Here is a 15,227-nt window from a genome sequence, read left to right as displayed (position 1 = left end):
GTGAACCAGCGGATGGAAGACTCTCTCTCTCTCTCTCTCTCTCTCTGCCCCTGCTTCTGCCTTTCTAATAAATAAATAAGTCTTTAAAAAACTACAACTGCTTCTTCCCTACAAAGGAAAAACAATACCTGTAGGGCTAATTTCAGCAGAAAAGGATTTCTTTAAAATAAAACATTGACTTGGCCGGCGCTGCGGCTCACTAGGCTAATCCTCCGCCTTGGGGCACTGGCACACCGGGTTCTAGTCCCGGTCGGGGCGCCGGATTCTGTCCCGGTTGCCCCTCTTCCAGGCCAGCTCTCTGCTGTGGCCCGGGGGTGCACCCCATGGGAGACCAGGAGAAGCACCGGGCTCCTGCCATCGGATCAGCGCGGTGCGCTGGCCCCAGCAGCCATTGGAGGGTGAACTAACGGCAAAAGGAAGACCTTTCTCTCTGTCTCTCTCTCACTGTCCACTCTGCCTGTCAAAAACATTTTAAAAAAATAATAAAACACTGACTCTACCAACAGGTAAACCACAGTGTTTTATTTGGCCATAAAAATGAATCGACTTGTGATTCATGCCACAACATGGATAAATTTCTAAAGCATCGAGCAATAGGTGACACAAAGATCATGTATTGTATGAATCCTTTTATAAGAAACAGGAAGGACAGGAAACTCCATAGACAGAGAACAGCAGACTGGCGGCTGCCATGGGCCGGGGGCAGGAGATGGGCAGTGACCGCTATCAGGTGGCCGATGAAAATGACTCAGAACTGGACAAAGCTGGTGCTTGCGCAACACCAGAAATGTGCCCAGTGCCACTGAGCCATTCACTTCAAAATGACTCATTTGATGGGATGAGAACTTCAACAAAATTGAAAAACAAACAATATTGAGCACCTGTCAAAATCACCAGGAGGCAGGTCAGCCGGGTGTGGTGGTGAATTCGACGTGACAGCGTGGCTGGGCCAGGGTACCAAGTTCTAGACATGCACGTGCTTTTTACACGAGATGCACACTTGAGTCAGCACACTGCCCCCCATCGTGGGATGGGCCCCGTGCACTCGGTCAAAGGCCTTGGTAGAAAAAGACTGCCCCCAGGGTCTCCTGACCTGCCAAGCCTCCACAATCACACGAGCTGATTCCCCAAAGTTTACAAATCTTGGGGCGGGGAGAGAGGGGAAGAGGGAGAGAGAAACCGATTCTGTCTCCCTAGATTACAAGAAGCCACTCTCACAAGATCGCTGTCTGGTAACACTGCTCCCGCCCATGCCTCAGGACCAGCCAGTGAGGACACCCACGCAGCAGTCACGGAGTCACTGCCACCACTACCTCAGAAAGATCATAGGAAAATTGGATTAAAATGTGGGGGAGGGGCAGCGCTGTGGCTCAGGTTAAGCCTCTACCTGCAGTACCAGCATCCTGAATGGGAGCTGATCCACTTCTGATCCCGCTCCCTGCTGATGCACCTGGGAAAGCAGCAGAAGATGGTCCCTGCACCCACATGAGAGACCCAGAAGATGCTCCTGGCTCCTAGCTTTGGCCTGGCCCAGCCCCAGGTGTTGCAGCCATCTGGGAAGTGTACATGCAGATGGAAGACCTCTCTCTCTGTCTCTAACTCTGCCTTTAAACAAACCCTGGCGGGGGGCAGGGGGCCAGGGGCAGTGTGGGGATAGGCATTTAGCCAAGCAGTTACGATGCCAGTCAGGATGCCGGCATCTCACATCAGAGCTCCTCGGTTCGCTCCCCGGCTCTGCTTCCTGTCCCTGGTCTCCTGCTAATGCAGACCCTGGGAGGCAGCAGGGACAGCTCAGGTAGTTGGGTTCGTCACCCATGTGGGAGCCCCTGAGTGAGCTCCCGGCTCCCAGCTTTGGCTCATGGGGAGTGAACCAAAAGGCGGGAGTGCTCTGTCCCCTCTCGCATCTATCCCTCCCCCTTAAATAAGTAGAAAAATAATTCTCAAAGTAAACAAGAATCTTTATTTTCCAGAACGTTTCTTCAATAAGCATTGCCAAGAACTGCGACAGGCCTGAGACTTTATCCTATTTACAAGCCAGCAAGTGCGCCCACCAGTTACAGGCAGTGTAACCAGATTCCTGGGCCTGGGAAATGAAGAGTGTATTACTCACGGGGCCAGCGCCATGGCTCACTTGGTTAATCCTCCGCCTGCGGCACCAGCACCCCATATGGGCCCCGGGTTCTAGTCCCGGTTGCTCCTCTTCCAGTCCAGCTCTCTGCTGTGGCCCAGGAGGGCAGTGGAGGATGGCCCAAGTGATTGTGCACCTGCACCCGCATGGGAGACCAGGAGGAAGCTCCTGGCTCCTGGCTTCAGATCAGCACAGCGCGCTGGCCGTAGTGGCCATTTGGGGGGTGAACCAACGGAAGGAAGACCTTTCTCTCTGTCTCTAACTCTACCTGTAAAAAAAAAAAAAACAGAGTGTATTACTCACAGCACTAGTGGTAGCCAGAGTATCCACATCTACCTGAGCCTCAGTTTCCACAGAACGCAAGAGCAGGTGACAGCTGCACACACGCAGCGGCTTGTGGTACACGGGCGGATTTCAAGCTCAGGAAATGGAATCGCCCATAACTACAAAGATGTTTTTCTGACTTTGACCCAGAGGGAGGCAAATCTTGGTTACAATCCTGCTCTTTGCTTGGGAAAGACACCCTTTATATCTTCCAAGCTGATGGCTACACCAAGTCCTTCAAGAGATAATCCAGAACAAAAGCAACCAGTGCGTCACAAAACACCAAGAAGCAGGAGACCCAGGTGGATCATCTCCCAACAAGCACAGCTTAATTATGCTCACTTTTCTTTAACAGAGAATGAGAGAGAGAGAAATCCTTCATAGACTATTCTTTAAAAGAAAAGATTTACTTATTTATTTATTTGAAAGAGTTACAGAAAGAAGGAGAGGCAGAGAGAAAGAGAGAGAGAGGTCTTCCATCCGCTGGTTCACTCCCCAATTGGCTGCAATGGCCAGAGCTGCACCGATCTGAAGTCAGGAGCCAGGAGCCAGGTGCCTCTTCTTGGTTTCCCATGCGAGTGCAGGGGCCTAAGGACTTGGGCCATCTTCTACTGCTTTCCCAGGCCATAGCAGAGAGCTGGATGGGAAGTGGAGCAGCCAGGATTCAAACTGGCACCCATACAGGATGCCGGCACCGCAGGCAGCGGCTTTACCGGGTACACCACAGTGCTGGCCCCTTCATAGGTTATTCTTTTGCAGTATAAGGTTGTCTAATTTTCTTCCATGTTCTAACAGTTTTTTAAGTAAGACCCTGAGGCAGCCTTTATCATAGCAGTTAAGATGCCTACATAGGGCTGCTGCACGTCCAAACCAGGTCCCTGCTAATGCAACCAGGAAAGCAGTGGAAGATGGCACAAGTGCTTGGGCCCCTGTATCCCCATGGGAGACCTGGATGAAGTTCTTGGCTACTGGCTTTGGACGGGCTTAACTCTCTCTCTCTCTCTCTCTCTCTCTCTCTCTCTCTGTGTGTGTGTGTCTTCCTCTCCCTATCACTCTGCCTTTCAAATAAAAAAAGAAAAAGTCTACATCCCACATTGGAGTGCCTAGGTTTGAGTCCTGGCTCTGCTTCTGATTTCGGCTTCCTGCTTATACGCACCTTGGGAAGCAGCAGGCAATGGCTCAAGTGGTTGTGTCCCTGCTACACACTTGGAGACCTGGAGGGAGTTTCCAGCCGTTTGCAAGCTTCTGGGGAGTGGGCCAGCAGATGGAAGTGCTGTGATGTCTCCCTCCCTCCCTCCCTTTCAAATAAATAAGATCCTGTTACATAGGGAAAGAGACCTCATCCAAGTGAACTGTTGTGTAAAGTCTGAGAATGAGCAAGCATGGGTCACAAGAATGTAGAGCTAGTAAAATGCTCAATACTGGGACTGGTGCTGTGGTATATCAGGTAAAGCTGCCACCTGGGGTGCCGGCATCCCATATGGGTGCCAGTTCGAGTCCCAGCTATTTCACTTCCAATCCAGCTCATGGGAGACCCAGAGGAAGCTCCTGGCTTCAGATTGGTACAGCTCTGTCCATTGCAGCCATCTGGGGAGTGAACCAGCGGATGGAAGACCTCTATCTCTCAGCTCTGCTTTTCAAATAAATCAATCAATCTTTTTTAAAAATAAGAGTAATCAAAATATTCTTAAGAGGAAAAAAGATGTAAAGAGGACCAAGATCACTGTGTTCCCAGAAAGCAGGATCTTGGAAAGTGTGCACCGTCCATGAATCTCTACCACCCAACATCCAGTCAAAAACCAAGAGCTATACTGCACACAAAGAGAGAGTGCCAACCCTGTGGCACACAGGGCTAAGCCACCCCCGGGGCCCCATGTCCCATACTGAAACACCGATGCTTCGTGCTTCCCATCCAGCCACCTGATGATGCCCCTGGAGAAGCAGCGATGGCTCGAGTCCTTGACCCCTGCACCTGTGTGGGAGACCCAGATGGAGTTCCTGACTCCTGATTTTGCCTGGACTAGCCCCAGCCATTGCTTTTCAAATAAATAAATAACATTTTTAAAGAGAAGTAAGATGTTAATTTTTAGAGTTTATACATTGACTAAATAAACCAGGAAAAACAGTAGAAGACACTCCTGGCTTCAGTATGGCCGTTGCAGCCATCTGAGGAGTGAACCAGTGATGGAAGACCTCACGCTCACTCACTCGCTCTCTCTCTTTCAAATAAATAAATCTTTAAAAATAAATATACAACTATACAGTGGAGAAAATTTGATTCAAGTCCATTTCACACAAAAGGACCCCAAGGACCCAGAGGGGACTGCAAGGGAGAAGAGTGATCTGAGCTGGGTGTTCATGGGAGAGCCGGCTTGACGCCGTGGGGCGGGAGGCCACAGCAGGCGGATCCACCATGGCCCACAGTCACCCTTCACTGGAGGGCTGACTGTATTCGAATGCAGGTAGCCTGTCACCCAAACCTTAGAGGAGGTCTCCACGTGGTCCCCAAACGATGTGGGCCACAGGGCAAACAGCAGACCACCGGCACGAGGGTTTGGAAGCCACGCTACACGCTGAAGCACAAGAGCTCACGCCAGCAGGCACGTCCGACTCCCAGTTCTCTCTCCCCGGCAGGATACGTGGCAAGGGCTGGCCAACTCCTCTGAACAAGTCTGGGGTGTTTGCTAGCAAAGGCAGCTGGTGTCAGGCAGAAAGAATGAAAGAATGAAAGAAAGGTGATGTTCATTTTTTTTTTTCTCCAAGCTGGAGAAATGTGTCACTTGGAGAAAGCAAGCAAACATGCTGTGGGGTCGGGGGAGGGAGGGGTCACTCACGCTGCTGGGGACAGACACACCGGGAAAGGTGGCTTACAGCATGGAGACACTTGAAGTGGCTCAGGGCTGGGGCGTGGATGACGGACACTGCACGCGTGTGATGAAATCCCTGCAGGTTTTAAACACGCACCCCAAGGTGCTGACACGGACAAAGGAAGAGGACATCACAGAAGTCGTGAGCAGACAGAAACCAGCTGCTGCTTTTTTTATAAGATTTATTTATTTTATTTGAAAGGCAAAGTTACAGGCAGAGAGAGAGAGAGAGAGAGAGAGAGAGAGAGAGAGAGAGAGGTCTTCCATCCCCAGGTGGCCACAACGGCTGGAACTGTGCCGACCCGAAGCCAGGAGCCTCTTCCGGGTCTCCCATGCGGGTACAGGGGCCCGAGGACTTGGGCCATCTTCCACTGCTTTCCCAGGCCACAGCAGAGAGCTGGATCGGAAGTGGGGCAGCTGGGACATGTAGGATGCCGGCCCTGCAAGTGGTGGCTTTACCCGCTATGCCACAGCCACAATGCCAGCCCCGGTAACCAGCTCTGAGCAGCTACAGTCACAGCACCTGGCTGTGGCGAGGACATGGGCCACTCTGCTTCTGCAGGGGGGTGTGTAGGCCCCTCCTTTCAACACAGAAACGGTTTGTTAACCTTCTAAAGCAAGAACGTCCAAGTTACAAGTCGAGGCAAGTATTCAGCCCTCCATTCATTTTCTTTCAACTAAAGTTGATTTTTCCCGTGGTCCAGGACCGGTGCCAGACATTGGGGCACGTGCCCAACTGGGTCCGGGGTGTCTCAGCATCTGTGGGAGGCCCTCACTGCAGGGGGAGAAGAAACCAAGGCAAAACAGAGCCATGAGAACCACAACAAGGAGTCAGGGGACCACGGAGGGGGAGGAGGCATCTGACTCGGTTCTTTCTTATTCACGAAGGGCAGAGAGACAGACCGCCAGAGACAGACAGAGGGATCTCCCTTCTGTTGCTTCACGCCCCCAAATGCCCACAACAGCCAAGACTGAGCCAGGCCAGAGCCAGGAACCTAAAATTCGATCGAAGTCTCCTGTGTGGATGGCAGGGACCCAAGTGCTTGAACCGTCACCCGCTCTCTCCTGGGGTCTGCATTAGCAGCAGGAAGCAGAGCCAGGACTCGAACCAGGGACTTTTGATGTTTGTGATGCTGTCATCCCAAGCGGAGGCTTAACCGCTGCGACAAAGGCCCAGCCAGGACTCCCGGGCGGAAGGAGGAGGGGCAGGGGAAGGAATAGGGTGGGGTAGGGGTGGGGCCAGCCAGAGAACGGGGCAGGTGGTCTGGGCAGAGGGAACAGCCAATGTTAGTTTGTTTCCTTGATATCAAAGACATCCATGACCCCAGCTGAACCACTCCCTCCCTCGCAAATGTCAGGCACTGAAGCCTCGCCTTCGGATGCCTGGGCCCGGTGCGCACTGGGAGCCTCACCTCCCGACAGTTCGGCTCCGTGTGCACCGGCAGCCTCGCCTCCCGATGGCCCTGGGCGTGCACACAGGGACCTCACCTCCGGACACCCGTGGCTCCGTGCGCACCGGGAGAGCCTCACCTCCCGACAGCCTGGCTGCGTGCACACAGGGACCTCGCCTTCGGACAGCCCGGCTCTGTGCGCACCGGGAGAGTTCGCCTCCCGACGCGGGGGCCGCGGGCACACAGGGAGCCGCCTCTGGACGGTGACTGCCCACTCCACCGTCCTGTGGTTTGACTCCCAAAACAGTTTGTGGGGTTGTGTGGCCCCACCGCGGCAGAGGGAGGTGCTCCCCCTGACAGCGGATGCCACTCACCGAGGTGGCTTCTCAGCTCTGCGCCGAGGACCCCGCCTCCAGAGAGCCGGGGCTCAGTGTTGGGGACCGGCGAGGACCCCGCCTCCGGAGAGCCCGGGCTCGGTGTCGGGGACCGGCGAGGACCCAGCCTCCGGAGAGCCGGGGCTCGGTGTCGGGGACCGGCGAGGACCCCGCCTCCAGAGAGCCCGGGCTCGGTGTCGGGGACCGGCGAGGACCCCGCCTCCAGAGAGCCCGGGCTCGGTGTCGGGGACCGGCGAGGACCCCGCCTCCAGAGAGCCCGGGCTCGGTGTCGGGGACGCGCGAGGACCCCGCCTCCAGAGAGCCCGGGCTCGGTGTCGGGGACCGGCGAGGACCCCGCCTCCAGAGAGCCGGGGCTCGGTGTCGGGGACGCGCGAGGACCCCGCCTCCAGAGAGCCCGGGCTCGGTGTCGGGGACCGGCGAGGACCCCGCCTCCAGAGAGCCCGGGCTCGGTGTCGGGGACCGGCGAGGACCCAGCCTCCGGAGAGCCGGGGCTCGGTGTCGGGGACCGGGCGCGGGTGAACTGTGAAGGCTTCCTAGAGTGCGCATCCTCCACACAAATCCCTTAAAAAGGAAGCACCTGACCTGGTTGTAAAATCACTCAAAAGCCGGCCTTTTCTCAGCAGCAACAGGGCTCCAGGCGAGGCCCATCGCCTCCCGCCCGCTCCCGTCGGCCTCGGATCAAACAGCCGCCACACGGAGCCCAAGTGGCAAAAAACACGTTTCCCTGGCAGCGAGATTCCGTCTTGGGATTCTCTCATCAGGCAGAAGACGTCTTGCTGCCGACCGCTCTTCTGAGCGCCGCCTTCAAGTCCCGGTTCCTCAGGCTGTAGATGAAGGGGTTCAGCATGGGGGTCACCACCGTGTACAGCACGGTGGCCGCGGTGTCCTTCTCAGCCGAGTGCGAGGACGAAGGGCTGAAATACACAGCGATGATGGTGCCATAGAAGAGGGAAACCACTGCCAGGTGCGAGCCGCAGGTGGAGAAGGCTTTCCACCTGCCCCGCGTGGACGGCACCCTCAGCACAGCACAGGTGATGTGGGCGTAGGAAGCCAGGATGCAGACAAACGGGGCGATCATGACCAGGGCCCCCTCAGTCAGAATCATCGCCTCATTGAGCCAGGTGTCCGAGCAGGAGAGCTTCAGGAGAGGAGTCACATCACAGAAGAAGTGGGGGATGGCGTTGTCCCCACAGAATGACAGTCGTGCCATCAGCAGGGTGTGCAACAGGACATTCATGTTGGCAATGACCCAGGACCCTGCGACCAGCAGGACACAGAGCTGGCGGGTCATCCTCGCCGTGTAATGTAAGGGGTGGCACACAGCGACAAAGCGGTCATAGGCCATCACGGCCAGGAGGAAATTGTCCATGTCCACGAACATGAAGAGAAAGTACATCTGCGTGAGACAGCCAGAGTAGGAGATGGCCTGGGTGCCGAGGGCGTGATTGGCCAGCATCTTGGGGACGGTGGTGGAGGAGAAGCAGACGTCCACGAAGGACAGGTTGCTGAGGAAGAAGTACATGGGGGTGTGCAGGCGGGAGTCTGTGCCGATGGCCAGGACGATGAGCAGGTTCCCCAGGACCGTGGCCAGGTACATGCTCAGGAAGAGCACAAAGAGCAGCCGCTGCTGCTGGGGCTGCCGCGAGAGTCCCAGGAGGAGGAACTCGGAGACGCTCGACTCGTTGGCCCCTCCCATGGGCCTGGGTGCCGGGACCAGGAGCCAAAGCAGGATCAGTTCAAAAGCTCGGGTCAGGTGAGGCAGGGGCCCTGGGTCTCCACGCCCTCACTAGCAAAATGAGAACATTTGCTCACGGGAATTCACGCAGACAACAATGGTGGTTCTCTCGGCACTTTGTTTTTACAACAAAGTTATATGCAGCGTTACATGTTTAAGATATCGATAGAGGCTTCTCTATTTGTACCGAGGTCAAGAGAACCTACAGTGAGCCATTGCCATAGAGACAGGTGCACAGCGAGAAGCCAACACGGCACTGCCCGGGTCACTAGAGGCAGTGGTGCTGCCCTGGAGCAGAGGTCCCCCGCCCCGCCCCTCACCTCCTGGCTGGCCACGTGCCGTGCCCCCAGCACATCTGCTCTGGGGCCTGTATCTGTGAGCCGCCAACAGCGGCTCCCTGCGTGGGACAGCTGATTGAATTGTGTCCCTTCAGCTCCCCGCGTGGGGTGGGGTGGGGTGGGCAACACTGCTGCCGTGCTGCGGCTGCTCCCCCCCACCCACTCCTGTTTACCGGGTACCTGTCCAGGGCCCGAGCTGGGCTGCCTCGTGTGTTCTGCTGAGCATCTTGAGTCACACTCGTAAAATTAAAATGAAATATCCTGGGGCGTGGGCACAAACGGTCACTTTGCGTTTCCCGCCATTAGGGTTCTCAGGCCAGGCAGACACCGGCCAAGACAGAGATGGCAGGGAGCCGCTGCTCACGGCCGGGCTGTCTCAGGAGGTGAGGGGTGTCCCCACGAGCCTGGCAGGCAGGGATCAAGTCCCACTGTCTGCTCTTACCCAGAGAGAATGTCCTCGCTGTCACCACAAGTCCTGGACTTGCTACACTTGTTCAGAGCCTGCCAGAGGTTCCCAGACCGAGGGAGAGGGGCCGTCGCTGGGGTCTGCGGGCTAAGTCTGCCTCCAGGAGGAGCTGGGGACACAGCCTGGGCTCTCGGGGCAGGAGAAGGCTCGGGAGAACACAGGACGAGGCCTTTACAGCCGTCTCCGTGGCCACCAGGGCCCTGGTCCCTGAGGGCCTCGTTAGAGGCACAGTAATCACCCCTTCTCCCTGGCTTCACCGGAGTCCGAGGACGGTAACTCAGGCCTGGCCTCCAGGACTCTGCTCCCTGCTCGGTGTCCCCAGCCGCGACAATGATGCAATCTCTGCGGTAACCGTGAGCCAAACACAAAACACGGGAAGAGCAGAGAAAACTCACAGACCCGAGCTTTCTCCTCCGCCCACGCCAAGCGGTGGCGTCCCTGTTGGGAAGCTGTCGGAGGCTTAGAATAACCTTTGGCCTTTCACAGATCTGTACCCACTCCCTGCTCTGCCGCTGCCGCTTGTATGATCTTGGGGAAGCTACCGGCCCCTGCTGAGGCGAGACGTTCCCTCGTCCATGGCGTGGAGAAGTGTGCACACCGCAGAGCTGTCATGACCCCTGACCTCGTGGAGAAGTGTGCACACCGCAGAGCTGTCATGACCCCTGACCTCGTGGAGAAGTGTGCACACCGCAGAGCTGCCATGACCCCTGACCTCGTGGAGAAGTGTGCACACCGCAGAGCTGTCATGACCCCTGACCTCGGCGTGCTCGGGGCTGGGACCTCCTCTGCTCCACGGAGGTTCCGGCTGTAAAGCAGTGTTTGCGTCTCTCTCTCTCTCTGCTCCATCAGCTGTCTGCTCTGGATAAACATCACTTGGAAACAGAACCACACACTTATCTTCGTGGGTTCGTAGTCACTTGTTTAAGGGGCCAGATGACAAGTCTCTTCTGTATTTCATTTTGGGGAAATGAAATAGAAATAGGAGCCGGGGCTGACTCTGTTTATAAATGGGTAGAACGTGAACTCCAACGAGGGAAAGAGAATTCCGGGTCCAGTAGGTGTCGCTCTTGAAGAACTCTCCTCAGCAGGCATTCGGAAGGCAAGACCTGTGCTAAGATGTCCACAAAGAATTTGAGTTTTTGCATTGCAATGTTTACTTTCTTGGGTTGATAACATCAAAAATTACTCTTGAAAAGTGTGCAGTGGCAGTGGAGATCCTGAGATAACATCGGGGGCGGGGGAATCAGTGTTCAAGAAACCTCCCGCTTTGAGTTGTATTCCAATGCATTATCTGCTCTGACTGTACAGTTTTAATAAGGAGAAATTGCCCAGTCCCACGAGAGCACTCATGTCTCCATCAGACACAGTGTTCAACATCAAGTTCTGTCCATCCTATGGCAAAAAAAAAAAATCAAAACATGCAATCCATGAAGTTCATTGGGAAAGATCTGGGGAGGAAGACCAGGCACTGACATTACAAAGGCATCATTTGCAAGTGATGGGAAACCAGTTCGTAGCACCCGGGGTGGGGGGTGGGGGTGTAACTGGTGGTTGGTGTAACTACAAAGTCCAAAGCGTCCTTTTGCAAAGCCTGTGTGTTTCAGGCAGGGCTCAATTTGAGGACCCAGATAATAACATCAGGGCCCTGTATTTATCTCTCTCCTCTCTTTGCTTCTGATTGAATTCTGCAGACAGTCTCTCTCCACATGGCAGCCAGAGGTCCATCCGTGGGGCTGGCATGGTAGCGCAGCTGGCTGAGGTGCCATCTGTGACACCGGTGTCCCATCTTAGAGTGCCAGCCACTCTGCTTCCCGTCCAGCTCCCTAACAATGCACCTGGGAAGGCAGTGGAAGACGGCCCATGTGCTTGGGTCCCAGACACTCACGTGGGAGACGCAGGGGGAGTTCCAAGCTCCTGGCTTCAGCCTGGCCCAGCCATGTCTGTTGCAGCCATTTCAGGAGTGAACCAGTAGATGGAAGATAGCTCTCTCCCTTACTCTGTCACTCTACCTTTCATATAAATAAATATTTTCCCCAGAGAAACCTTTTATTTAATGAGTACAAAGTTCATAAATACAACCCCTCTTCCTCCTTCCTCTCCCTTTCTTCATTAAGATTCATTTTCAATTAACTTTATACAAAGAAGACCAACTCTGTACTAAGTAAATATTCCAACAATTTGCATGTGTACACACACACACACAGACACAGAAATTGAGAACTAGCTTTACAGTTAATTCTCATAATACAACTCATTGAGGACAGAGGTCCTGCATGGGAACTCCTGTTGTTAATGTAACAATTAACACTCTAATGTATGACATCAGTGGTCACCAGAGCTTCTTGACATGAGCTGTCAGGGCTATGGACGCCTTTTGAATCCACAATCTCCATCAGTATTTAGACAAGGCCCTCAGCAAAGTGGAAGTTCTCTCTTCAGAGAAAAGTACATCCTTCTTTGATGGCCACTTTTTTCTGCTGGGGTCTCACACACAGAGATCCTTCATCTAGGACATCTTTTTGCCACAGTGTCTTGGCTTTCCATGCCTGAAATGCTTTATGGGCTTTTCAGCCAGACCAGAATGCCTTAAGGGCTAATTCTAGGTCAGAGTGCTATTTAAAGCAATTGTCATTCTATGAGTCTGCTGTATGGACTGCTTCCCATGTTGGAACATTCTCTCTTTTTAGTTTTATCTATTATTATTACCAGACACTTGATCTTGTTTATATGATCTCTTTAACGCTTAATCCTATCTATATGATCACTTTAACACTTAATATGATCACTTTAATACTTAAGATGGCATTTTTACCACCCAGCTTAATGGGATTTGGGATCCCATGGCAAGTTTTTAAACTGTACCCTTAGAAGTAAGTCCACCGGAATGTATGCAGAACTATACAGCTTTACAGTTACAAACTTCCTCCTCCCTCTCTTATTCCCATTCTTATTTTTTACAGAGATCTATTTTCAATTAACTTTATATATACATATGATTAACTCTATGTTAAGTAAAGAGTTCAACAAATAGTATAAAGAAGAAAAAAAAACTCTTCCTCAGCAGTCAAGATAGGGGCTGTTCAAGTCATTGCTTCTCAAAGTGTCACTTTGACTTCTACAGATTTTCTTTAAGGTGCTCTATTAGTTATCACAGACCAGGGAGAACATATGGTATTATTTCCTTTGGGACTGGCTTATTCATTTACTTCAAAGAGAGAGAGAAACAAAGGGAAAGACAGAGAGGGAGAGGTCTTCCACCTACTGGTTCACTCCCCAAATGGCCACAATGGCCAGAGCTAGGGTGATCTAAAACCAGGAGCCAGAAGCTTCTTCCAGGTCTCCCATGTGGGTGCCAGAGACAAAGGGACTTAGGCCATCCTCTGCTGCTTTCTCAGGCCATAGCAGAGAGGGGGATCGGAAGAGCATCAGCCGGGACCAGAATCAGCATCCATACGGGATTCTGCAGGCAGAGGCCCAGCCCACTATGCCACAGTGCCCACCCTGATCCCTTCATCATGGGCCCCCTCGAACATGTATAAAAGCAGGTCTGTCCTGGCAGCTTCCCACACGCAGGCTGGCTCTGGCTTTGCACCCCCTTCTGTGTGGTTGGCCATTTTCCCCTGATCAATGTGTTTGTTGCCTGTGCCTTGGGGGTCAGAACTCAGCCTGTGCTGTCCAAAGCAATGACCGCCAGCCAGGGGTGGCTCTGAAGCCCAGCGGAACAGGGATGGGCCAAAAGTGAAAAGCAGCCCAAATTTTTGAAAGCTGAGTATAAAAAACAGAGCAATGTGAAACAAAACATATTGGCTCAAAAAACTCAATGGTTTCTATGGGGGCTACAGAAAAAGGCACTGACAGGCAGGTGACACCCATGGACCCCACTTCCCTCGGTGGTCCCTCCTGCCAGCTGGCCTGGGACCGTGGGTCTCACCTTACTAAGGCTGGTTAAACTCACTCCACCTTCTTACTCCACAGCAGCCATGAGCGGCTCTCCCTTTCATGCCACAGGCGACAAGAGAAGGGGGCCCTGACCAACCGGACTGGGAAGCCACGCCCAGGGCATGTGAGGGGTGGGGACAGCGTTAACAAAACGCACTTGGAAAACAGAAGACAGAGGGAGAGGCGCCCTTACTCCCCAGCTGTCCGGGCCTGCGCTGGCGGGAGAGCCGAGCGCGCTGTGCCCCGCGCACAGGAACCCCGAGAGTGTGGCGGGTGCTGATTCTCCACCCAGTTCCTGGAGCTGCCCTGCCCTGTGTGGAGGAGGGAAGGGAGAGAAACGCCAGGCCTGGGCGCCCACTGCCTCCCCAGGACCTGAGCCCCGTGCCATCGGGGAGCCCACGGAGCCGCACGCCAGGACGGCGCTGGCTGCGCCCCGGGACTCCACCAACCCTGGCCCTCTTGGGTGCGCGAGGAAGATGAGCGTCGTGGAGGTGACCAACCCCCAACCAAGACTACCTCGCCGGCTGCCCGGGGCCCCTCCGAAGCGAGCTGGGCCCATCCCCGCCTCCACCGCCAGGCGCTCGGGAAGACGTCTGTTTCCCGCACTTGCCTTTTGCCCGCAACCGGAGCCTCCTCCCCGCGCCCAGCAACGCCCTCCGCACCCTGGGTACAGACCCCGGGGCCGGGCTTGCCCCTGGGGTCGAGAACGTCTCCCCCGGGGGTCCCAGCGTTAGACCCTCCTAGCGTTCTTTTCCCAGAGTTGGGGATGGACATTAAGGAGGCAAAGGCATTGGATTCTTGCCCTGATGGTGGCCATTTCCCAATCCCCCCCCCTTTAAAAAAAAATTTACTTATTTATTTGAAAGTCAGAGTTACAGAGATAAGCAGAGAGAGAGGTCTTCCATCCATTGGTTCACTCCCCAATTGGCCAAAACGGCCGGCGCTGCACCAATCTGAAGCCAGGAGCCAGGAGCTTCTTCTGGGTCTCCCACATGAGTGCAGGGTCCCAAGGATGTGGGCCATCTTCCACTGCTTTCCCAGATCACAGCAGAGAGCTGAATCGGAAGTGGAGCGGCCGGGTCTCCAACCAGCGCCCATATGGGATGCTGGCCCTGCAGGTGGCGGCTTTACCCGCTATGCCCCCACCATTTAAATTAAAAAAAAAAAAAAGACGTCCCCGTTTTAAAACGAAACTCTTAGGGACCCCGTAGTGGTGCCTCCGGTTTATCCCAGTCCCAGTGGCTCCTCCTTCGACTCCCTGCTGATGCCCTAAGTGCTGGACCCAGGTGGGAGGCCCAGAGCAAACTCCTGGCTTGGGCCTGGCCCAGCCCTGGCTGTTGCAGCCATTTGGGGAGTGACCCAGCAGATGGGAGATTCTGTCTCTCCCTGTCAAATAAATCAATCTGTAAAAATACAAATAAATAAAGCCAAACTGCTGCATGAAACACCGTGAGAAAATATCGCGCTCTGGCCGGAAGCCAGGACCTAGCACTCCTAATCCTCAAGGGACTCAACCCTGGGAACTGGAGTCCCTTAGCCTATTATTCCCGCCTAATGTTATCCTCAAATAACTATCTGATCAAAAGCCCAGTGCTCTCCATATTCCAAAACATCCCGACCATTAATGCGAAATGCCACCACCAC

The 15,227-nt window shown here is 54.3% G+C and overlaps 1 protein-coding gene across 1 annotated transcript; it reads right to left on the bottom strand.

Moving 5' to 3' along the window:
• Positions 1-7,783: 7,783 nt before the first annotated feature.
• On the bottom strand, positions 7,784-9,128 carry LOC133750226 (olfactory receptor 1F1). Its single transcript, XM_062179692.1, has one exon. It carries the CDS (start codon positions 8,799-8,801, stop codon positions 7,863-7,865), a length of 939 nt encoding a protein of 312 aa, XP_062035676.1. The 5' UTR covers positions 8,802-9,128; the 3' UTR covers positions 7,784-7,862.
• Positions 9,129-15,227: the final 6,099 nt, after the last annotated feature.

This window comes from Lepus europaeus, chromosome 21 (assembly GCF_033115175.1).
Source record: "Lepus europaeus isolate LE1 chromosome 21, mLepTim1.pri, whole genome shotgun sequence".
NCBI lineage: Eukaryota > Metazoa > Chordata > Mammalia > Lagomorpha > Leporidae > Lepus > Lepus europaeus.
This window is presented reverse-complemented; position numbering and strand designations above follow the sequence as displayed.